This window comes from Haliaeetus albicilla, chromosome 7 (genome assembly GCF_947461875.1).
Source record: "Haliaeetus albicilla chromosome 7, bHalAlb1.1, whole genome shotgun sequence".
NCBI classification, from domain to species: domain Eukaryota; kingdom Metazoa; phylum Chordata; class Aves; order Accipitriformes; family Accipitridae; genus Haliaeetus; species Haliaeetus albicilla.
Window position 1 is genome coordinate 46,681,302 of NC_091489.1, and position 23,146 is coordinate 46,704,447.

The 23,146-nt window shown below is 54.3% G+C and overlaps 2 protein-coding genes and 1 long non-coding RNA gene across 11 annotated transcripts; 1 reads left to right on the forward strand and 2 right to left on the reverse strand.

Annotated features, from left to right (window-relative positions):
• The first annotated feature begins 367 nt into the window (after positions 1–367).
• On the forward strand, positions 368–10,550 carry SLC37A2 (solute carrier family 37 member 2). Of its 6 annotated transcripts, XM_069788307.1 has the most exons (20): positions 2,070–2,164; positions 2,698–2,779; positions 2,881–2,968; positions 3,349–3,427; positions 3,637–3,772; positions 4,216–4,292; positions 4,387–4,553; positions 4,979–5,016; positions 5,263–5,445; positions 5,614–5,704; positions 5,783–5,845; positions 6,323–6,408; positions 7,324–7,372; positions 7,658–7,731; positions 8,226–8,304; positions 8,427–8,524; positions 8,841–8,905; positions 9,184–9,232; positions 9,769–9,801; positions 10,283–10,550. In XM_069788307.1, the coding sequence occupies exons 1-18, from the start codon at positions 2,085–2,087 to the stop codon at positions 9,224–9,226; spliced, it is 1,578 nt and encodes a 525-aa protein (XP_069644408.1). In that variant the 5' UTR covers positions 2,070–2,084; the 3' UTR covers positions 9,227–9,232; positions 9,769–9,801; positions 10,283–10,550. The 6 variants fall into 6 exon arrangements, with proteins under 6 accessions (XP_069644407.1, XP_069644410.1, XP_069644406.1 ...); XM_069788306.1 differs by lacking the exon at positions 2,070–2,164 and adding an exon at positions 368–489 and having other exon boundaries at positions 8,841–9,232; XM_069788309.1 differs by lacking the exon at positions 2,070–2,164 and adding an exon at positions 368–489 and having other exon boundaries at positions 9,184–9,801.
• Positions 10,551–11,422: 872 nt separating this feature from the next.
• LOC138685893 (uncharacterized) lies at positions 11,423–15,756 on the reverse strand. Of its 3 annotated transcripts, XR_011325270.1 has the most exons (5): positions 15,504–15,756; positions 15,025–15,144; positions 13,240–13,393; positions 12,447–12,575; positions 11,423–11,685 (listed from the first exon to the last, which is right to left on the reverse strand). It is a non-coding gene; the product is annotated as an uncharacterized lncRNA (long non-coding RNA). The 3 variants fall into 3 exon arrangements; XR_011325269.1 differs by lacking the exon at positions 15,504–15,756 and having other exon boundaries at positions 15,025–15,447; XR_011325271.1 differs by lacking the exon at positions 15,504–15,756 and having other exon boundaries at positions 13,235–13,393; positions 15,025–15,447.
• A 185-nt stretch (positions 15,757–15,941) lies between these two features.
• TMEM218 (transmembrane protein 218) lies at positions 15,942–18,782 on the reverse strand. Of its 2 annotated transcripts, XR_011325591.1 has the most exons (4): positions 18,636–18,782; positions 18,448–18,550; positions 16,257–16,480; positions 15,942–16,062 (listed from the first exon to the last, which is right to left on the reverse strand). XR_011325591.1 is itself a non-coding variant. In XM_069788311.1 (3 exons), the coding sequence occupies exons 1-3, from the start codon at positions 18,743–18,745 to the stop codon at positions 16,346–16,348; spliced, it is 348 nt and encodes a 115-aa protein (XP_069644412.1). In that variant the 5' UTR covers positions 18,746–18,782; the 3' UTR covers positions 15,942–16,345. The 2 variants fall into 2 exon arrangements, 1 of the variants encoding a protein (XP_069644412.1); XM_069788311.1 differs by having other exon boundaries at positions 15,942–16,480.
• Between the last annotated feature and the right edge of the window lie 4,364 nt (positions 18,783–23,146).

The window sequence follows — 23,146 nt, forward strand, 5'->3', positions numbered from 1 at the left end:
GGGCGACTTAGCTGAAATCGGGGCACCAAAGCCCTTTGGGGGGCGAGGGAGCGGCAAAGTTAAAATCGGCCTTTTCTGTTGGAAAAACAGCATCTGGGGAAAACCCCGGAGCCCGGCGGAGGGTACCGGCTGCAGGTGACCCCCCCTCTTTAGGACTTGGCCCCCCTCCCCGGTGCCAAACTTTGCTTTTTCCCTCCTTCCCGCCGGACTTGAAGTCCGATTTTTTGTTTAGGCGGAGCCGGGGACGGAGGGGAAGCTCCGGTTTCGCACCTCGCCGTTGGAGGAGAGGACGGGCCGGGGGCTCCGCGGGGCTGCACCCGGGGCGGGACCGAGGCCGAGGCCGGGGCCGGGGCGGGGAGCGGCGGGCCCCGCGGGGCGGTGAAAAGGAGCCGCGGCGGGGGACGAACCCGCAGCTCCGCCGCCGCCCGCCATGAGGGCAGTGCTCGCCCCCGGCGTCCGCCTGCTCCGCGCCCTCCCCCGGGACAGCCGGTGAGCGGGGACCGGGGCAGCCGGGCCGGGGGCGGGGGGGGGGGAGCGGCCCCGGGCCGGGGCGGGGGGTCGCTTGCCCGGGGATCAACGCTGGAGCGGACGGAGGTCGTTTGCCCGGGGACCGGCCCTGGACCGGGAGGTCGCTCTCCCGGGACCGGCACCGGGATAGGGACCGGTCCCGGACCGGGGGATCGCTCTCCCAGGAACTAGCACCGGGTTAGGAACCGGCCCTAGACCGGAGGTCACTTGCCCGGGGACCGGCACCGGGCTGGGGACCAGCCCTGGACCAGGGGTCAGCGTCCTCGGGGACCGGCATCAGAATGCCGACCAGCCCTGGAGCAGGAACCGGCACCGGGACAAGGACCGGCCCTGGACCAGCGGTCACTTGCCTGGGGGCCAACACTGGACCGAAGGTCACTTGCCCGGGGACCGGCACCGGGCTGGGGACTGGGGCTGGACCGGGGTCGCTCACCCAGGGACCAGCATCGCCCCTTGGGCACTGGGTCCACCGAGAGACTGGATCCAGCCCAACACCGGCACCGAGCCCCGGGGGTTTTGGCACGACCCAGGAACCGGGGATGGAGGGCGCCGAGTCCCGCTCGGGCACCGTGGAGCTGGGTAGGAGGGATGCGGGGGGACCCCAAGACGGGCAGCAGCGCCCGGCGAGCCTCGAGCTGTGCCTCCGCATGTGCCAGGCCCTCGCCCTCAACATTTAGTGGGATGTGGCCACCACAGAGATCCCACCGGTTCCCCTCCGTTTTGGTGAGGTAACGAGCCCGCTGCCGGTTTAATTTTATTTAATATACTTATTTTTTGGAAGCCTGTTGCCAAACAACCCCCATGCTTTTCCATCAGCTGCAATTTTTCCCTGCCAGAACATGTGGGGTAAAAAAAACCCCAACAATCTGGCCGAGTCGGGTACCGCACATGAAGTTTCTCTTCCCCTTTCTCACTGCGGCCTCTCCCCTCCCCTTGGATCAGCCTCATAGCCATCAGCAATGACTTTGGGGGCCATTTAGTTATTTTTTTGGGGTGGGCACCAGAAATTTCTTAGCTGCGGTGCAGTCTCGGAGCCGGCACCTCGGAGCAGAAAGCTGCTCTGGCTTTGCAGGGTGCCTGCAATTGCTGCAGCTTCATGAAGAAGTGAAACTGCGAAGAGGAGTGGGATGGGCTAAAACTACCAAAAAAGGCTTTATTTTTTGTTTTTTTCTAAACTTGGAGCAACCCCATGACACTTCTCGGTGCTGCAGCTGCCCCTGACTGCTCACATCCTCTGTGCTGCTCTAAAACCCTCTGCAAACCCCTCCTGCAAATGCAGGATGGGGCCCCATGGAAATGCTCATCCCGCTCCGGAGGGTGTTGGATCCTACTTGGAATTCTCCGGGCTTCATCCATCAGCTTTGCTGGGAGCAGCATCCCCGTGCCCAAGCCCAGACCTCATTTTTTCCCTATTTTCCTCCATTTTCCTGCATTTAATTCGAACAAAAGGGATAAAGTCCCTATGCAGTGGGGGAACTGGAGTGGGTATTGCTTGGGGCACCCCCCCCTCCCCTCCCCTTTTTTTTCCAGCTGGTCTTTAATTAACGCCGGGAGTGATGATGAATCAGCTACAGTCTTGTGCCCCGTTTCCACTCGTGACGCCAGGAAGGCGCTTGCTCACCCCACGGTTTGCCGGGTCGGCAGCTTGAGGAGGTGGAAACACCGATTAGTGCTCCCCCAAAACTCAGCTGATCTTTTTAAGACACATCCTTGGCTATTTTGCAGCTATTTTTGGTCACTTCCCTACTGGCTTGGCTGCGCTGAATCAGCTCACCAATCCAGCAAAGAGTCCCTGTTTGGTGCTGAGGGGGTATTTTGCTGGGGAAACAAGCAGAAGCTACCCCATTTTTCCCCTTTCCCATGAGTTTCTAAGACCCCACAGGTTAAATAGTGCTGGAGGTGTGTGCGCACATCCAAAATACGCATCTGCATCCCAAGTGGATTCAACCTCGCCTCATGCTGGCTCTCATCCCCCTTATCTGATATTTTTCTCTAAAAAGCATGAATTTTGAGGCGGGGGAAGAAGAGCATGGCTAACACTGAGGCTGGAGATGTCTGAGACATCCCCGCCAGGCCGGGCTTTGCCAGCTGGGATGGTGACAGGCCACCCATCCCTGTCCCCATCCTTGTCCCACCAACCCTGACCTCTCTGCTCGCTTTATCCCGCAGGTATCGGGGACTGACGCTGGTGCTGACCTTCCTCTGCTACACCAGCTACCACCTCTCCCGAAAACCCATCAGCATCGTCAAGGTTAGCTCCAACCTCGCTGCAGCTGCAGGGAGAAGGAGCATGGGGACGGGGGACGGGGGGTTCTCAAGCATTCCGATTTCACCTCTTCCTTCTCCCCACAGAGCCAGCTGCACCCCAATTGCTCAGCCTTGGGCCCGAACCCCCACAATGACTCCAACAGCAGTACGTGGTGCAGCTGGGCACCCTTCGGTAAGGCTGAGCCCCCCCCCCAGTCATCCCCCAAACTACCGTCATGGCAGTCGAGATGGGCTCCCCCCGTTGTGGGTTGCCCATTGCCAGGTTGTGGCTGGAGATCTTGGCAGGGGGCCGGCTGCTCATTAGGCACCCGGAGGTAATTAAGCAACGTGTGTCTGCCCCATGTCCCCGGGCCAAAGGGCAGCAGCAGGTGGCGAAATGGGGGCCAGGGTGGGACCTGGTCCCAACACCGATGGCACCTGGCCATGCTTTGAGAGCCCCCCCCTGCCCGGGGAGGAGGGTTTTGGGGACAGGGGACAAGGACGAGCCAGCAGCCACAGGGTAGGAAAACAAGATGGGGGCCAGGCTGACGTGGCCCAATATTTCTTTTCCAGATGGGGACAATTACAAGGAGCTTTTTGGGGCGCTGGATAATGCCTTCCTGGTGGCCTATGCCATCGGGATGTTTATCAGGTACACAGGTGCTTTGCACCCCTTTCCCTCCGCACACCACTTTGCACCAGTCTGCCAGGAAACTGGTTTCCATTGGGATGGGGTCATGCTAATGGGAAAGCAGCCAGGTGCTGGGATCCACTTGGGATTCGGGCACTGGTTCTGTGATAACGCCCATCGGTGGCATCATCCGTGACGGCTCCTGTCTGTGCTCTTCCCTCTCTCTGCAGCGGCATTTTTGGGGAGCGCCTCCCCCTGCGCTATTACCTCTCGGGGGGGATGGTGCTAAGTGGGCTCTTCACCGCGCTCTTCGGCCTCGGCTACTTCTGGGGCATCCATGTCCTCTGGTACTTCATCGTTGTGCAGGTGCGTCCATGCTGGAGGATGCCCAGGCTCTGGATTTCACCACTGTGGCCTCATCCCGGTTTTTCAGTGGCTTTCAGGGATCAGGGTGTCCCAGTTTCCGAGGGGGAGAATGCTGGGCATTTCCACTCCCTGCAAAACCTGGTCGCATGTGGCGTGGGTGCCGAAACCACCAGGCGTGCCCATCTCACCGAGCAGGGCGGGCGGCCGGTTTGGCAACACCAGCCGCTCCCAATTTAGCCACGGGAACGATGCAAACGGCTCTGGGGTTGCCCCAGCGGGAAAAAAAACCAACCCAAACCAAGTGTTTTCTCGCCAGCTTTGGGATGGGGGTGGCTATCTTTGAGCCCTGCTGCCCAAAACGGCGCAGGGGCTGTGCTCCATGGAGCAAGTTGGCGCTCACCAGGAGCCAACACTGCCACGTGGTGCTGCCCATCTCTTGCCAGGTCTGCAACGGGCTGGTGCAGACGACCGGCTGGCCCTCCGTCGTGGCGTGTGTCGGGAACTGGTTTGGGAAAGGAAAGTGAGTGTTTGTCCGGCGTGTCCCCCCTCGTCCTCATCCCTGTCGGCCCCGGCAGCCACCCTGGTGATACCGACCCCGGCTCTGTCCCTGCCAGGAGAGGTTTGATCATGGGCATCTGGAACTCACACACCTCCGTCGGCAACATCTTGGGGTCGCTCATCGCTGGCGTCTGGGTTTCCTCCGCCTGGGGCCTGTCCTTCATCGTGCCCGGCATCATCATTGCCGCCGTGGGCATCATCTGCTTCTTCTTCCTTGTGGAGTGTGAGTAGCATGATCCAGGACACAGCAGATGACCAGCACAATGCCAAAATCAGGGGGACCACAATTTTTCGCCTTGCCTGTCTCCAAGCGTTTTTGGCAACCCCAAATACTTATTTCCAGTTTGTGGTGAGCAGGGACATGGACCCAACCACCACAGGGATGCTCAGCTTCCTTTGGGGTCATCCAGGCAGGCTCAGCCCCTGCGCCGCTCACTCCTCTCAGCTTGTCTTTCTAAGAAAGATTTGGGAAGCCCTTTGGGATGTTACTGGGTTTTTTCACTGCCGGGAAGTGGATACCCAGAGATGCACCCCAGCCCTGGGGTGTTCCCACCCCCACATTTCTCCCCTGCACCGTGAGATGCTGGAGGGAGAGCAGGTGGAGCGGAGCTGGTCCAGGCTCTCAAGGGATCTCCTTTCTGCCTGCAGATCCTGAGGACGTTGGCTGCAGTCCACCTCTGCATCACGTGAGTTAAATCGATTCCCAACAGGCTTGTGCTGGGTTGGGTGGTCACTCAGTTTACAGCAAAACAACCAGGGCATTGGTCATAATATCAGAAATTAGAGCGATGTTCAGTTATCACAGAGGATGCTTGTTGCTATTCCAGTGTGAGCTTGTTGCTATCCTCTGGGTCACATCCCAGCAGTGAATCTGACGTTTCAGGCCCTTCCAGCAATGAGAGCCACATCTCCTGCTTACACCTTGCTTTTAGATGGCCTCTGACGAGGAGGATGCTGGAGGAGTGACCACCAATGAGAAGGATCCCGAAGCAGTCACCTCCAACGAGGGGCCGCTGAGCATCTCAGGCCGGAGCAGCACAGATCACTCTGACAGCCCCACGGAGCCCACCGAGGAGCCCGAAGCCATCAGCTTCCTCGGGGCACTCCGGATACCCGTGAGTCGTGGGATGCCCCTTGCATCATGATGGGGATGGAGGAAAGAGCAAAGCGAGGGCAGCTCACCTCATCAATGGGGTGTCCACCAGGCAGAAAACTGGGGAAAAACCCACCATCTGGAGGAGTTTGGGAGAAGGAGGCTCCTCTGATGTCTTCTCTCCTCCCAGGGCGTGGTAGAATTCTCCCTTTGCCTGCTCTTTGCCAAGCTGGTGAGCTACACCTTCCTCTACTGGTTGCCCCTCTATATTGTGAACGTTGGTGAGTTTCTGGGGACAGCGAGGCAGGAGCGAGCTTGGCAAGGGGAGCATCTTCTCACCCCTCTCCTCTCTCTCGCAGCTCATTTTGGTGCCAAGGAAGCTGGGGACCTGTCGACCCTCTTCGATGTTGGGGGTATTTTAGGTTCGTCACGTACCTGGGTGGAGGGGATGGATCGGGGATGATTTGGGGAAAATCTTGGCTTTGAGGGAAAGTCCCCTCCATGGAGCACTGCAGTGAGGTTTATTCAGTGTTCATAGCACTCGGCAGAGAGCAAAGGCCCCTCGCTTTTATTTTGCCAGCCAGGTGACCATCACACCTTTCCTCTGGTCTCGTTTGCTCAGGCTCTTCTTTTTCTTAGATAAGTAATACATTTTGCAACCATGGAGGGGACCAGAGCTGCATGCAGGTATAGGGAAACCATCTGTGGGGAGAAAGTGGTGTAGATAAATCAAAACTCTTCACTCTGATATTATTATATTTAACCTTGGGGACATCTTGCTCAAAAGTTGGGGGATGAAAGAGCATCACAGCACAGCATCCCATTGGATTTTGGGCTAAGCTGGGGCAAAGCTTTGCAGCTGGGGTGGCGTGACTGACACCTGCAACTCCTTCTTGCAGGGGGGATCTTCGCCGGCCTCATCTCTGACTACACTGGCGGCAGGGCCACCACATGCTGCGTGATGCTGGTCGTCGCTGCTCCCATGGTGCGTTGTCACGTGGGGAAGAAACCCAGTCACGAGGGTTTCCTCTCCTCTGGCTCCTTTGAGTCACGGCTGCCTTCCTCTTCCCAAGTGCCTGGGATGAGCTGGTCATGCGCTTGGCTGAGATGAGAGATGGGATCGAGCCACGTGCCCAGATGTTCCCAGGGTGGACATCCAGATCTGGAGGCTGGGAGGGGATTGTAGAGTCCTTGACAGCTAAAAAAAATCCCTTTAGGGGTTTTTAGAAAAAAATACCCTTAGGGGTTTTTTTCTCCATCATGCCATAACCCTGCTCTGTCTTAAAGCCTTGAGGGTCTCACTGAGCCAGTCCAGCTTTTGTCTCTTTGCTTGGCATCCCAAAAGCCCCCATGCCGACAGCCTCATTCTCTGCCGGTGCTTGGCCGGGATGTCCTTCCCGAGCACCTGCACGGAGCTCGTTTGGCTTTGCTGCCGCAAAACCGCGGCTAATTAGCTGTAATCCAAGCCTGGCTGGCTCCGGGTTGTGAAACTCTCCCCTCTGAAGAAGCTGGCGAACACTGAAAAGCAGAGAGGCCGCGTCATGTCCACGTCCCCCGATAGCACCGGTGGGGCAAATTACCGTCTGGCTTCAGCCGGCGGGGAGGTGTGCGAGCCTCGCCGGGCCATAAATCGCGGCAGCACCTCTGTTTGCCAGCTGCCAGGTATTTCATCTGGCAGACAGACAGCAGGATGCGGAGCCAAGGGCATGCTCGGCTCCCCGTCCTGGCTGGTGCTCTCCTCTTCAAACGCTGCGCAGAAGGGGGGTCTGCGAAGCTTGGCGCCGGCAATAATGCAGGTCCCCACTTTCTCCATCCTGTCCCTGGGGTGCTGCTGCAAGGAAAACATTTGGGAAAACAGCTGGAATAGCCATAACTGGTTCATCTTGTGTCTCTTTTCCAGCTGTTCTTGTATAACCATGTTGGCCAGAATGGCATCGGCACATCAATAGGTGAGGAGCTCCTCAGTGCAGCCGGCTCCTGTCACTGAAGGGGTGATGGGAGATGCTGTGGGCTCACCTGCCTTTATTTCTCCTCTCGAGCCAGTCTGGGATTTGGGGGAGGATGATGCTGGATGAGATCTCCTGGGGAAAATGGGAGATGAGCAGGCAGTGGATGTGCAGGACAGCGATGTCCGCACAGGGGCTGGGGACGATGGACCCGACGTCCTGCTGCTCCCTGCACTTAAAGATTTAATCTCTTCCCGGTTACCTCCGTGGCTGTCTTGTTCCTCATAGCGATGCTGATCGTCTGTGGCGCTCTAGTTAATGGGCCCTATGCTCTCATCACGACAGCGGTTTCGGCAGATTTGGTAAGAGGCACAGCTCAGACCCCACCACGCTGCCCTTGCTCATCCAAAGGCTGCTCCCTCTTTCCTGGAGGGATGTCTGCTGGGATTTTTGCATTTTAGCTTTGTTTTCCAGTGCCTCTGAAGCCCAGCAGAGATGGGTAGGGCTGTCACACTTCGTGCTGTGGTCCACACGCTCCCTTAAACACAGCTTTTTTTTGTGTTGCTTTTTCATCTTGGCCACGTGACTGCTTCAGCCCTGCTGCGTCTCCCTCTAAGCGCAATCAGAATGGAAAAATTTGCTGGGATATCACCTGGGATTGCTGGCTGCTGTTGGCAATCCTGGTTCTGCTGTGGTTTGGCTGCAGGCAGCATCCAAGTTTGGTCTTCCCATCCACAGCTGGGTCCAATACATGGAAATTGCTGCCCGGAGTGTGAACGGCCTCACGCTAGGACTTGCTGGCTGTGGACCCCAAAGCTACTTTTCCTCCTTACATTTTACTCCTCCGTCCCTACAGGGAACACACGAGTCTCTCAAAGGAAATGCCAAAGCCCTTTCTACTGTCACGGCCATCATTGATGGCACAGGATCCATAGGTATGTACAGCTGGGGGATGCCAGGCGCCTATTTCCGCCCAGCACCGCGGTGCTGGTGGGGTCCTGGTCCCCTCTCACCCATGAACAGGGCATCTCCTAATGCGGCTTGTGTGCCCTCGCAGGTGCTGCCCTAGGGCCGCTGCTCGCAGGGCTCATCTCCCCCACGGGCTGGAATAATGTCTTCTACATGTTGATAGCAGCCGACGTCTTGGCTTGCCTGGTAGGTCCCTCCTCGGCAGGACTTGTTTTGCTACCCTGGATATTCAAGGGCTCCCTTTTAGTTGCCCGCTTGCCAGCGGAGGGCAGGGACGGTCCTCAGGAGACAGCCAGGCACAGGGCAAATTGCAAAGCCCTCCAAACCTTTGCCTCCATTCACTTGGCTTTTCCCAATGACCTCCTCCACATACGGTTTTAGTTCATACAGTCTTCCCCAGGAAAAGCCTTAAAATTTATCTCAGAGATGGAAATGCTCATGCCAAGGCTGGTGGCTGCAGAGCCGTCAGCCCCGTGGCAATCATCCACCTTTCCTCTCGCAGCTCCTCGCTCGTGTGGTGGTCAAAGAGGTCCGTGGGTGGTGCGGCTACATGGCGAGGAAGAGAGGGTATGTACGTACCGCCCCAGGGCGGCCTCTGGTCCCGCGATGCCAAAACACGGCGCCGGTGCCGCTCCGGAAAGACGTTTGTTATCCCTTGCTGTCGCTGCTACATCTCCATGTGGGCATCACGTCAGGCTTCGTGAGGCCATCTGCCTGATGTCTCGCTCCTGTGGGCACAAAGAGACATTTCCACCTCGAGCCAGGGCAGCACCCGGGGGATTTTAGCCATCCGCGCCTCGCAAAACTCTCTCGGTCCTAAACACGGCATCCTTGTGTCTTTGTAGCTCTAGCGTGCAGCTAACAGAGTCAGTGCTGGATGGGAAGTAGCTCGGTGTGAGTATCTCCGCTTGGAGCCCCAAGGATTAAATGCAAATGCAAGCCTGATTCGCCCTGATTTCGAGTTTCGCTTGGCAGGCTTAGCCTAGAAACGGCCGCTCTGCTGATAATTTAAGGGCCGAGATCGAGATTTGGGAATCAAAGGATTAAATCACGATGGCCGGGGAAGATAGTGCAGACGGGCGGGCAGCGCATCCTTGTCTCCAGCTTACTTATGAGATGTTAGCCCAGATGCCCGATTGATTGGCATTGATTAATGCACTTGAAATAGCCGAATTTATAGGCTGACTTGCCCACCTGTGCTAATGAGCTTGATTACACAGAGTCCAGGCTTGCTAATCAAATCCATGGCCAAATCACTGCAGTGAGGGTGTAAGTAATCTCCAAATCAGCACTGGTCTGTCTCCCAACTGCCACCAAAGCCCCCACACAAGCACTGAGGGGGAAAGGGCTGCAGCCAGTACAGTGGTGGGGGTGCCAGATCCCAGACCCCCCCATGAAAATGTTTGGTCCTTTATGTCTTGTGTTTGCAGGTGAAAGACCAATAGTCTGGGCCTCACGCTGCGGTAAGTGTGGCCCGAATCTCCTTCTCCAGCCACCGGTGGAGGGCTGTCAGACTTCGCTCTCTTGTGCTGGGGCTGGCTGGGGCCAGGACTGTCCTGGCTGGGTTGACACCATCCCCGTTTGCACCAAAATCCGGCTGGTTTGTGCTGGTGGAAGCAGCTGGCTCAGTTTGTGGAAATACTGCAACACCTTAGAGGGCTTTGGGGAGAACACTGTCTCCAGAGCAGCTTGCAGAGAGGAGGCGCAAACACTGGGGGTTTTTTTTGGGTGGATGTTTCAGCTTTGGCCAGAGACGAAACGGTGGCTGGATCACCTCCTTGTGCCTGCTTCTCCTCTGGGCTTGCAGTGCAGATGGGGCTGGGGTTTCCAGCAGAGCCGTTTTCCCTTTCCATCTCCCCGGCAGCTCTGCAGCACCTATCATTGATCCCAAACACCTGCTGAATGGCACCCACCACGCTCAGCCGCTCGCTTCTCTCCCCACAGGTTTAAGGAGTTTTGACGTGCCCCTCATGAGCCGCCCCGAGCTGAGAGGCCTGGAGGGAGGAGAGAGGCTGGGGCACGCCGGGAGTGCGTTCATCTCGGCAGAGCCGAGGCACGGCCTCAGGCACAGCCCCACGGGCTCGTACCGCCACCGTGGGTTTGCTTTGGAGGGAGGCAGCAGCGAGGAGCAGTCCGAGGGCCCTGGCCAACTGGTTTTCTGGGCCGATTCTTTGCCGTCGGCCACTTTCTTAATAAAAACATGTGAAACCAGTGCTGCCACTCCATGCCCTTTCATGGTGGGGCTCGGCCAGCTCTGCGTGAACTTGAGGGTGGTGATCGCGCCCTTCTTGCTTTTCTCCACGTGCAGCCTCTCATTTGCAAGCCTGCCCCATCCCGGTGCTTGGTATTTCAGGATATCGGACCAGAAGGACTGCACCAAATCACTTAAGGCACTGCCTCACCGACCAAATGCCGCTTATTCTATGTAAAGAACATCCCCATGCTTTTCACTGAGCCCAAATTAAGCTGATTTCGCTCCTCATCTCATCCCACTGCAAAAAACCCCCCACAACCCAAACCAGCATTTTTCCTGATTATTACGATTCCTAATTCATACCATTTAGCCCCAAAGAAGGATCCGTAGCTGTGCATCAGCCCCTGCGCCACAGCAAACAGCTGCTCGCACGCTGTGGACACTATTAGTCCAGCGTGGGCAGCTGATGGTCTTCGTTAGATGCCTCCTAATTAGGAGGAGGCGTGCGACAGGCGCCTGGGAGCCCCCGGGAGGTTAAACCGGCGCCGCTGGCCTGCAGGCCACGCGGGCTCCCCTGGGCAGAGGTGGGTCTGGGGGGCCCCAGCAGCGTCACTTGATTAAGGTGGGGGCCAGCTGTGTGGCCAGCTGTACACTACACTCATGGGGGGGCCCCCAACTTTGATGTGTGAGGAGCCAGGGCACACGGGGCGTTTGTGAGCCGTGGGGTGTGTTTCCCAGCCTGCTTGCCATCGAGGGATAGCGGCCGGGCAGGCTCTGGCTCTCCGCCCAGGGGAAAGCAGTGCTGGGTGCCAGGGGCTGCGTTTATGCCTGGTATAAATCTGAACTCTAATTGACTTCACCTCCTTGGATCTTAACCTGAGGAGAAAACATCTGGGCCTGATGTGATTTTATTAAGTGCTGATTTCATCAGCGAAGGGGAAAAAAAGAAAAAAAAAAAAAAGGAAAACTGCTGGCCAGTTGGATCAGCTCCCTGTAAACCCCTGCAATGGGATGGAGCAGCACAGGGCGAACAGGCAACTCAGAGTGGCGGCTGCACGTTTGAGGTGGCTGGATGGCAATGGCCTTTGGTCCCCTCCACACTGACCAAAGATGCTCCACGGGGCTTGAAAACTCGCTGGTTGCCTGCAGATCCCTGGGGGAGAACGCAGGAGAAATGTTGGGGCAGGCACAGAAAAGCAAAATCCCCAACTGCCGCTTTTTCCCAGGGAAATAACCCCTGCCGGGGCCAACCCTGATGGAGCCACAGGGAGAGGTGTCACAACAGGGTCTGTCCTCAGCAGAGACGACAGGCTGACACCACAGCATCCCCAAGCTGCATGGCTCTGGGCAAATGCAGCCTCCGGCAGCACAAGGGTCAATGATGCCAGCAGAGATGCCGTGCACTGGGCTGAGAATGGTTATTTCGGTGCTTGTGTGACCAAGCTTTTGCTTTGCTTAATTGCCATCCACCTTGTGGAGGAGGACGGGGGGGGTTTGAAACACATTTTCAAGCAAAAAATCCCACAAGCCCTGACACATGCAGGGGCTTATTGCAAAAGCAAGTTGGTTGGGTTTTTCTTCCCCCTTCTTTCCTCCCCCCTCCCCCGCCTGTTCTTTCAGCTGCTCATAGTTTTTTCCGGGACAAATTTAGGCCTGGGCCATGTCCCACTCATGTTTGGAAAGTCTGAACAGCCTTGGCTGCGCTGCCGGGAGCGAGGAGAAAGGGCAGACGGCCCACAGCAGTTTTAAACTTAAAAAAAATAAGGAGCCAAATGCCAAAGAAAACCCCAGATCTCATTGAGATTTTAGAGATTGAGGGGTGGGCGGGAAGGCAGGGAGGATCCCCTCGGTTTGCCCCAGCCAAAGGACTGTTTAAATTGAGCAGAGCTCCTCTGGGAGAAGTCTGCAACTCACCTCGTCTTACTCCTCCTCCACTAGAGAAGGGGCCAGTGCTTTTCCCCCTGCCACGAGCCCCTCCGTCACAGCGTCGCAGCGAGGGGGCTGTGCAAGCTAGGAGAGCACGAACATGCGTCCGCTGCTGTCCTGCGGATGGGAAAACATCATGCCTGAAATGAGCTCATTAGGAGCCTGTTTGGTAAACACAGAGCTTGGGTGTTTTTCTATAGATGACACCACGGCCCCCACCGCAGCAATACCGTTTCAGCTGAGCTTTGCCGGGAGGCAGCCTGGGAAAGGGTTGCACATATTTTGGAGGAATGCTGTTGGTCCGCCGGGCTGCTGTGAAGGTGAAGAGGTGGCTGGGGCACGGTCCGCAATTACCTATGCAAGGAGCAGCCGGCAAACGCTGAAGGGCTTTTTAATTAGCAGCCAAAGGCGAAGCGGGATTCAACAGCAGGGAAGCTGAAGTCAGCAAAGTCAAGGTGGAAATAAGAGGCCAGCTTTTACCAGTGAGGGTAATTAAGTGCCAGCAGAGCGCAGCACGAGGCGTGAGGAATTGCCGTCATTCAAGGACCTTAAATCAAGGAGAGGAGTTTCTCCTGCAGACGCTTGCTCTCCCTCCATCCCCACTCTGGCACCACTCACTGCCTGGCATCAGGCAGGAGGGAGCAGCTCAGCAACCCTCAGGCTGCGTGAGCCTGTGACGAGCTGGGTGCCAGCATCCCGGTGCAGGAGCATCCATCCCTGCCTGTTTCTAACGAGCCAGGCAGGGAATTTAGGGGAGAAGAGGGCTGTTTTCCCACCTGACCTGAAAGCAGTTTGGCTGCCCTCCTCCTGGCGCTTGCGGTATCTTGTGCAAACATCCCTTTTGGCACGGCAGGTTTCTCTCGCTGGGATTTAGCACCATTTTTTGCCTGCACGGGGCTGGCTCCTTGGGACACAGAGCACCCAGCGCTCCTACCCTGAAAGAGGAAAGCTGGGATCATTTGCTCGCAGTTTTGGGAGAAGGCTGGGCCAGAGCAGGGCTCCTTGGCTATAACATCTTCTGAGCTCCCAACACCTTCGCAAGCAACTGAGAGGTTGGGATTTAAGCCAAACCCGCCCTCCTGCTACACACTAATTGGGAAAAAAAAAAAAAAAAAAAAAATCAGGGTGCTAGACAGAGGCAGATGTGCTAGCAAGAGGTTATCCTCCAGGAGCCGAAGGTTTGGGTGGGGGACAGCAGCAAAAAATCACCATTTGGGGCTCGTTGGAAAGCAGCTCTGGCTCATACCAATTCCTTGACGTGGTCTTTCCTTTCCCAAAAATAAACAGGAACCGTCTGGAAAGCCCCTGCTCGGGGAGGAGCAGAATTGCCCAGAATAAATAAATACACGGAGAGAGCCCGGGTTGAGTTCATCCAGCCGGTCATTCCCCACTGCCAAGGGTGGTAAAGGATGAGGATGGAGCTCAAAATGTCTTGGGGGGAGGGGGGCGAGAGCCCAATTAATAGGACTTTCGGGAAAGCACTGAAATGGCCTCCTCGTGCAGGAACCACCATCCCCCTCCTGCAGCGCAGCTTTCCGCTCTCCCCGAAATACTCCTCGCACGATGAGCCTTTTGACTGATTTTAGTTACAAATAGATTAAGGGGACAGAAAAAGCAAGTATCTTGGGTTTACTTACAGCATGAAACTGGAGGAAGCTTCACACTTCTGCTTTCAGAGTTGGGTTTTTTTGGTGCCCCAGCTGCTTTTGCCATGGTTTCCCTGTTCATTGGACTCAAAGCCTGGCAAAACGCCGCCGTCTCCGGCTGGCACGGTTTGCCACCGTGGCCTCACCGAGGCTCTGTGAACCAGCCCGCTGCTCTCGTACAAGCACAGGGAATAAAGACATGGCAGGCATGGAGCCGGAGCGAGCTGCGAGACTAGCTTCGTGTTCATAAATGTTATTAAGATCATGAATTAAATATGAATTTTGTTTCAGGCGTAACTTCAAAATCACCAAGAGACCTGACGCGCTTGTGTTGCATAAATGCTTGGCGTGTTCCTTAACACGATAGTTCGACTCCCTTGGACATAGGCTTCAGGATAGGAAGGGACTGAGCATTTACAGTGGCTCGAAAAGCAGATACACCTCTCCTCTGCCTTTTTTTTTGAAATGTACTTACATGTTTTTAGCTGACCGAGTTAGGGCTCCTGGGTGCTGGGGCATTTTCTGCAGGGGAATTGTCATCTCCGAGCCTGCTACCTCTGCCTTATTAATCTTTCATGTCCTGATAGCGACATTTTTGTGACTGACAGCTGTCAGGACAGGGCTGGAAGAAGCCAGCCGGTTCTTTTATTTACTGTTCAACATCTTCAGTTCAAAATTTAAAAAAGGCCAAACCCCCTCGAATCTCTAAAATGGGGAAAAACTTAAAAATCTGTATGAGAACTACGAGTTTCTTGCCCTCAGGTTTTTGGCTATATTGCCCCTGAACACAGCTCAGGGCTGCGGCACGGTCTCACGCTCAGCTTTAACCTCACAGCAATACCCGCTGCCTGCTCAACCGTGAAAAGCTGAGCAGCTCCATCTCTCCGGGGCTGAAAAACGCAAGCTGTAATGTAACTCACCTCACCCTGCAACCACAGGGCACCTGTGGGAGCCTCTCCTCTGTGCAATATGGATGGTAAAGGCTCCTTCCCTTTGCGGAACGGTCACACGATGCTCCGGGCCACTGAAATGCTTTTCTCCTGCAAGCATTTAAAAGCCTGGTGAGATTTCATGCAAGAAAATAAACCATCGCTATTGAGGGATGGCTAAGACAGCACAAAGCAGTAATTATTGCTAGTTAAGTACAGACACCCAGCCTGTGAGAGCTGCTGCTATCAACAGATTGATTTGCAGCACAGGCAGGAGGCTGAGGTATCTGCCAGCTGACAGCTTGGCCCAGCCTCCCCACTCCACTTCAGCAGGGCTGCTCCCCCTGGTTTCCATGAAAAAATAGGGAGATAAATGGGATTTGACCCCATCGCTGCTGCTGAAATACTTAAAAAAAAAAAGTATTCCCCGCCCCCCCCCCACCAAGAGGAAAGGTATTGCAGTCTAGTACCGGCTTCCGCCACTGATCTGCACTAGCGTGAGCAATGGTTTTACATTTCAGGGTAGCAGAAACTGTAAGCCTTCGGCTCCCCACCCAGGATGACAACTTGGGGTCCCAACACACATGGGAAACACTCAGGTATCAGCATGGCCCTTGAAAAACAAGAGGGTTTTTTCAGGGGCTGGCAGGATTGTTTAGGGCAGGGAGGCGAAACCTGGCTTTCCTCCCACATCCTCGTGGAGGAGAGTTGGAATTATTTTGCGTGTTGTTCCCTCCCCACTCCAAAGCCTCAGGTTTCCAGTCAAAGGGACTGTCCCCAATAATCCGCAACCACACGCTGAATTTCAAAAAAAACCCACGTCTGCCACAGGAAAAGGTGGTTTTCAGAGTCACTGTCACCAAAGGGTGGCAAAAGGTGACGTTCTTGGAGAATAAATAAAGACCGAGTCAGGGTTTTCTCAAGAGAGTTTTATTAAACCAAGGTGAAAAAGGAATGGTAACAAACCATCTCGGTTCAGTTCAATTCATTGAATCAAGTGTAGTACAAAGTACATGGATTTCAACTCTCCTGCAAAAGAGAAGAGAAGAAAGGTTAAAACACCTTTGCAGCCTGCAGAGGCTTGAACCTCCCTGGAGAGGAAGGCACTCGTGCCCAGTCCAAACTTTGCTTTTAACGATGAAAGACGCAGCACTGGGTGCAAGCAACACACTTCACTTGCTTCACTGGCTCTTTCTGAGCTTGGAAAAACCTGACACATTCACCTCCAAAACAGCCTCCTGGTTTCCCTTCCTGGTTTATTGCCATGAAAATGGGATTTCCTCTTTGCAGGGATTGCTGTGTCTGGCTGCTGCTAGCTGCTGTGGAGCGGTTTGGCATACACCGGTTCCACGAGGTGGTAAATCAGGAGCAGGAACAGGCACCCAAGTAAGACTAGGCTCATCACGGCCAAGAGGATGAAGCGGCCGATAAAGAAGGTGTCTACGATCTGCAGTGAACAGAAAAAAACCACACGTTACAGCCTCGGTCTGCTCTGGGAGCCCGGAGGGAGCATACCACATCCTAGAAAAGAGTACTGTCAGAGAAAATTGCTGCAGGAGGAAAACCTTTAGTGTTTTCCCTGGTTTCTCCCCTCGCTTTTCATTCCTGATGTGGGCGCTCTCTGTGGTAAGCACGGTGTGTGACAAATGATTGAAAGAAGAATCCCTTTCCTCTGAAAAAAGCCACTCACGGGAAAGCTGATGTGCAGGAAAGGAGCAGCACAGTACCGAGCTCAGGGAAGAAACACAAGTCAAAACCTGCAGCAGCTCTCCCTGGCCACAAAACTCCCAGCACTGCAAGGAACTGCACACAATTCTTCCCTTTTAGAAGGGAAATAGGGGGGAGGAAGAAAAAAAAAGATTAAAAAAAGAAGATACAGCAGCAAGGCAAGACACAAGAAGCCAACTGTGAGGAGGTTGGTTACAAAATCATCCTCTCGGCTCCTGAGACTACTCCAGAGCTTCGCTCACCCCCGGCTCAGTTTTATAAATCACATTAGCACATGCTCAGCCTTGGTGTTGCTGCAGAAAGAGTCTCTTGTGAGTGAAGTGTTGGCTCCTTCTGCACGTTTCACTTTTTAATTAGCCAATTAGCAGAGTTTCGGTGCAGAAAGCCCAGGTCATGTATTATTGATAATCAGGGCAGGTCCAGTCCAATTGAAGATCCGAAAAAAAAAAGCTTTCCAATTCTGTTGGCCTCCCGGGCACAAACACGCACTCGGCTGCCCTTCATCTCCCTTCCAACCTTTACACAAGCAGGTCCTACGCAAGGCAGAGAAAAGAAAAAACCTTACAAGTATCTTTAGTCGGGATTTAGACAGATCAAGATCTAGAAGAGCAATAATTAATGTGCATTTATAATAGAACAGAGGAAACGGCACCTAAAATGCCACAAAACTTTGTGTATTCAAAGCCCAAAGAGCTCTTGGAAAGCTCAAGATGGCAGCTTAGACAGTGGTCGCGCAAAATTGGGGGAGATGCCCGTGCCTAACAACGCAGACCAGGGGCTGTCTAAAACCACAGGTGGCTCTATCCTTGAGTGCAGTAATAATCTACAAGAGAGCTGAAGAGCAGTTACCAGGCTTTAAAATAGAAAAGAGAGCTGTAGGGAAGTGAAAAGCTGCAGAATTAGAGGGGAAAATTATCAAAACTACCTGCCACATGGCTATCAGCATGCTCCGGGGTGTGTTGGAAGATGGAGGCAGGTGGGAGCACGGACAGCCGAGGACCAAGCTGCAAAAGGGGATGGCAGAGGGGGAGCAGAAGCTGCTGGAGTTCCGGGCTGAGCTGGGAGGGATAAAATTACGAGTGCGATTCCAGCACAGAACCCCTTGGGCTTGGGGATGGGAGAATGGGAGCTAAACCCCACGGATCACGTATAACGGCACATAAATAAGGGACTTTATTAAAGAAATAGATCCCTGCTCCGTGAGTGACACAGCCTGCACCGACAGGAGCCTGCACCAGACATGGAGCTGCAGCAGACTGAAAAGGCAGCACAGGGCCATCCCCGGGGCCTCAGGGCAGCCCTTGGGGCCCAGCCCTCAGGTAAAGGCCCATCCCCAGGGCCTCAGGGCAGCCCTTGGGGCCCAGCCCTCAGGTAAAGGCCCATCCCCAGGGCCTCAGGGCAGCCCTTGGGGCCCAGCCCTCAGGTAAAGGCCCATCCCCAGGGCCTCAGGGCAGCCCTTGGGGCCCAGCCCTCAGGTAAAGGCCCATCCCCAGGGCCTCAGGGCAGCCCTTGGGGCCCAGCCCTCAGGTACAGGCCCATCCCCGGGGCCTCAGGGCTGCTGCTGGGCCCAGCCCTGAGGTACAGGCCCATCCCCGGGGCCTCAGGGCGGCAGCTGGGGCCTTCGCCGAGGTAACGTCCCGCCGCCCCCGGGCCCACTTGGCCACGCAGGCCCCGGCGTAAGCTCACCTCATCAGCGGCAGCTGCGGCCGGGCGCTCGTCCTCCCGGGGGAAGAGCAGCAGCGCGGCGGTGAGGACGGCGGCTCCCAGCGTCACCAGCACCACGGCGAACCTACGGGGAGAGGCGGGCGGAGCGGCCTCAGCACCGGGCCCGGCCTGGTCCCACTCTCCCAGCCCTCCCCTTCCCCGCTGCTCACCGGGCCCGGCCGGCCGCCCGGGAGAGCGCCAGGCAGAGCAGCAACGCCAGGCCCCACAGCAGCTGCAGCACCAGCACGCCCGGCCCCGCTCCCAGCGCCGCGCCCGCCATGCCGCTCCGCCGCTACCGCTTCCCCCCTTAGCAACCGCGCCGCAGCGGCCGAGCCAATCAGCGCCGGCCGCTAGCTCGACCGACGCTTCCCATTGGCTGGGGGGCGGGACGCGGGGCCGGGGCCGGGGCCGCGGCTTTTCCCGCGCCGCCAGAGGCGGATGCGCGCCACTAGGCTCCCGGCAACGTGGTCCCGGCCCTCCCGGTCCCGGCCCTCCCGGTCCCGTTCCCGGCTCTCCCGGCGACAGTGCCAGCTCTCCCGGCGGCAGGGAGCTCACAGAACCCTCCTCCAGCCGCTGACTCTCCCGCGGCGGGAGCCCCCGTACCGGTCCTGGGAGGTGCTCCCGGTGGAACGGGAATTTCCTCCCCCCCCCCCCCCCGGCTCCCGTTGCAGGCAGATCGGTGCTTAATTAACGCAGCGTCGCTCGTTGCATAGGCTGTGCCACCGGCCCTGGTCAGCCAGCCAGCTCCTGCCCACCCTGCCACAGGGAGCATCTCTCTTTGAGCAAGGTCTCAAGGCCCAAACCCTGAAATCTAACTGCCCACACCCTCAAAATATTTAGGGCCAAAATCGGGCAGATTTGGTTCATACAGATGCGGCTGTGTACGGCAGGGTTTTGCACTGCTGTGGGGTGGCCACACCAGGGGTCGAGGGCCTCCAAGCCAAGCCAAGGAGGTTTTTCAATGCACCGAGCACCTTTTAATACCAAGAGAAAAGGGATTTCCAATTTAAACCCATTTTTCTGCCTGCTTTTAAATCCTGTCTCTTCCCATCGCATCTCGCTCATAGGACTCTGGCCAGTGTGGTTTGATGGGTGGCTTTATGCTGGTACTCGCGGCTCATCTACCAGTTAACCCGAGAAAAGTAAATGCATTGATATATTCAGTTTTTGCTCTCAACTGCTTGAAGTCTGATGATACTTTGACTGCATAAAATGTCACGTAACTGCTGTTTTCCTTCTGTCATTTCTTTCAATGGGAGGAATAAACCGGCGATTAATTATGCTGCGTGACATCAACCTGCCTTTTCCTGCGATGAAATCAAAGTCGCCAGCGTGACATCAACCAGTTCGGCAAGCAGAGCGCAAACTGTCTCCGACACCTGCCTTTACTTGGCATCGAGTAGGAACCGGCTGCCAACATATTAAAAGCGTATGTTTGATAGCAAACTCCTTCCCACACCGTCTCGTGCCGTTAATCCCACCAGAGAGGGGTTTTTTTCTCTGCAAGCCCCACGTTGGCCATGTCCATCTTCACCATCGTTTTTCCAACCCTTCTTTTCCGTTATTCCCTGTGCTTCCTGCTCCTGTTGGCAATCAGAAACTACAAGTTTGCTCCTGTTGTTTGAGAATCTCCCTTTGCTTTTCTCTATTTTCCCATTTATTTGCATTTTTGGAGCCCGGTAGTTTGTAAAACCCCAGATTTCTTCATAGCCCTCTTTTCATAGAGACCCTTCTCTTTCTGCCATTCCTCTTCCATCCCTTGGCTTTCCATCTAAAAGTGATCATTTTTGTCCATCAGCCAACAAGGCTTTTCCTTCACTGAATTTTCCCATCTACCTTTTATCCACAGCTTTAACAACAGCATCTTTAACCCGTTCCCACATCGACAGGGTCTTTTCACTACTTATTATCTCTTTCATCTCCTCTTGGTGCTGCCTGGGAGTTTCTTGATGCCGGCAATGACAACATTAAGCAAGTTCAAGAGGTTGCAGCAGAGAGCTTGAATCATCCAGCTACTGAACCTACTGCTGAACCACGCCATGTGCCGGATATTTGGCCAGACGTCAAAGAATAAATCTGATATATGCCCCAGCAACCACAACCAGCAGCCAGGTTTTAGCCATGTAGCTTGTTGGTTTTAATCCCAACTGTTGTATCCAGCATAGTTGGGCTGATGGTAACTCAAGCACTAAGATTTGGAGTTGAAATGATGCCCAGCAGCTCAACACACTCCAAAATATCCCTATTATATGTATTTAAATGGTACATATGGTATTGCAGCAGGGCTATGTGTTTCTTTGAGCACCATGGAGGCAAACTGTAAATCCACAGCTAAGGAATTGGGAGAAGGTACCTGGGAAAACCAACCTCATCAGTGTGGTATTTCCAAGCACAACCTTCCTTAGAAATTTCTTCAACCCATCTGCAATGAAACACGTCATCCGAAACACCCTCTTTATCTTAGCCTCCCCCCGGCATCAGAAATACCTTGGCGGGGATTTGCCTTATGAGACTGCTCTGGCAGCTGGTCAGTTGAATGCAAAGATTAGATTTGATGGCCAAAGAATAATTTACTGCTGTCCTAAAATTAGCTTTTTTCCTAGCTTTTACCCACTAGGATTTGATATCATTTACTGCTTGTGTCAGAGTTGCATTGCACCTGTAAAAAAACCCCAAACATAAAGGGGGGAAAAGCAATGCTGAATATAAAATGTGAATTAAAAAATGTAGGAAAGCAGCAGAAATTGCAGATTTTTGTGTTGTTTGCTATGATTGCATGACTCTGGGAGAAACTTCATATTTGTGGTGGTTTTTTTCCAGGATAATGGTTGATGTGGGGACTTCTGCTGGTATTGTGGATCCTGGTTCCTCCAAGACTTTTGACTTGCACCACATGGCATTTGCATCCGAACCCTTGTGCTGGGGACAGGATGCATCAAACTGATGACAGACAATGCGCTAACAATTAATTCCGGGTCCAACATATTTGATATCAATAATCTAAGTACCGTAAAGCCTTTACTGGCAAGGCTCCTAAGTGATACCGTGCTTTAAATAAGGAGAAGCGGAGTCATCCAGATGCTGTTGGAGGCTCACAGCCCAGCAAAACCCAATGCAAAGGATTTATTTGGCCACAAATAATTCCGGTGGTCTCCAATGGATGGGAGATGCTATCCTGCCGAGGAATGATTTGAAGGGTGCTTCATCACCGTGGGTTGGTTTTCCCAAGGAAAAGGCAAGGGGGTTGCGGCATTTCTTGGCAAAGGCATGAAAAAGATCCTGATGTTGGAATTGGACAAAATGGGCTTGGCAGAGAGATGCAATTAGCGCTGAGGCTAATTAAACGCTTGGGCCAGGAGGACAGAGAGGTCACCTTCCTTCAAGGGCTGCAAGGCAGGATCACATGGATCAAAGCTGTTTTGTAATACACTGCTCAAGGAGCAGCCCCTGGAAATGGGACGGGTTTGGGTCGAGGTGGCCTTTTTTGCATTAAAAACTGCAAATCCACCATGCCTGGCTCATCCCAGTGGGCAAAATGACCAACATGGTCTAATATCAAATGATATTAAATGACCAAACTCCTGGCAGCGGAGTTGGAAGCACTGGGGGAATTGATTTAAAACTCTTTGCGCAGTCGTAAAACTTGCAGTTTTACGGCTGGAGCTCCCTGACGCTCAAATATTAGAATTAGAAAGAAATAGGCATTGATGCAAGCAAGAAAATATTCTGCTCCTGATTTAAAGACTAGCGAATTGCTAAATATTTTTATTAGTGGCAAATTTGCAGCTTGCTGGAACTAATTTCACGCCCGGTAGATATGGAGCTTAAGCTGGGGATGGCGTTAAATTACTCTCTTGTAAAGGTATTTAAGCCTTATGATGGGGATGCCGTTAGATGGTGGGGACCTGGCTGGGGACCCCCTTTTTGGGGTGGCTCCTTATGGGTTGGGAGCTTGGGGATGGTGGCCAGGGAAAGCTGAGCTCTTCTTGCAGCATTGGTACAAACCCATCATTTCCCCCCCAGGCACGATAGGAACGACCACCCCCCCTCATTTGCATAAATTTGATTACGGAAGTTTGCTGCAAACCAGCACAGGAGTGGGACAGTTGTAGGACCCTCAGGATCCTCCAGCCTGGAAAGATGCTATTTATATTTTAGGGGTGGTTTTGTTGTATTTCAGAGATTATTTAGGATGTTCAGGGTTTAGTTGATTTAATTAATTTAAAAATTTACTTAATAGACTTTAAAAATCTATTTAATTGAGTTTTAAAATTTATTTAATTTATTTTAGTTGATTTTTTTACTTAGGATATTCCAGGTTTAATTGATTTAAGAGATAGGTAAAGGCACGGCTGGATCCCTGAGTGCCATTCGCCCTCCATGCCCATTATTTCCATGTCTTCTTTGTCGGCCAGAGGTTTTACACCTTGGAAATGGTTTTCCAGCCCAAATCCCTCTGTCCTCCTTCTGCAAAGCTTCCGGGTGCACCAGGAATCACCTAGTTTAATGCAATGGGAAAAATCCATCCCGTTTCAGTTTGCCTGGTTACAAACTGGGACAGGTGCAGGGATGGGGTCGGAGGATGCGGACCCAAGAAAGCAAAGCAAAGGCGTCGAGAGGATCCGATTACCCCTCTAAAAATACCTCTGGGAGGGTGGTGGTGGTAAACAAGAACTATTTA

Excerpts from the sequence above, each read along its gene's own strand:
- SLC37A2 (XM_069788305.1), top strand. The coding sequence starts at position 431 with ATGAGGGCAGTGCTCGCCCCCGGCGTCCGCCTGCTCCGCGCCCTCCCC. Across the intron at positions 4,293-4,386 it reads AACTGGTTTGGGAAAGGAAA|GAGAGGTTTGATCATGGGCA; the intron begins GTGAGTGTTTGT and ends TGTCCCTGCCAG. Across the intron at positions 7,732-8,225 it reads CAGCGGTTTCGGCAGATTTG|GGAACACACGAGTCTCTCAA; the intron begins GTAAGAGGCACA and ends CCGTCCCTACAG.
- TMEM218 (XM_069788311.1), bottom strand. The coding sequence starts at position 18,745 with ATGGCGGGCGCGGCGCTGGGAGCGGGGCCGGGCGTGCTGGTGCTGCAG. Across the intron at positions 18,551-18,635 it reads CGGGCGGCCGGCCGGGCCCG|GTTCGCCGTGGTGCTGGTGA; the intron begins GTGAGCAGCGGG and ends CTCTCCCCGTAG. Across the intron at positions 16,481-18,447 it reads CCGCAGCTGCCGCTGATGAG|ATCGTAGACACCTTCTTTAT; the intron begins GTGAGCTTACGC and ends TGTTCACTGCAG.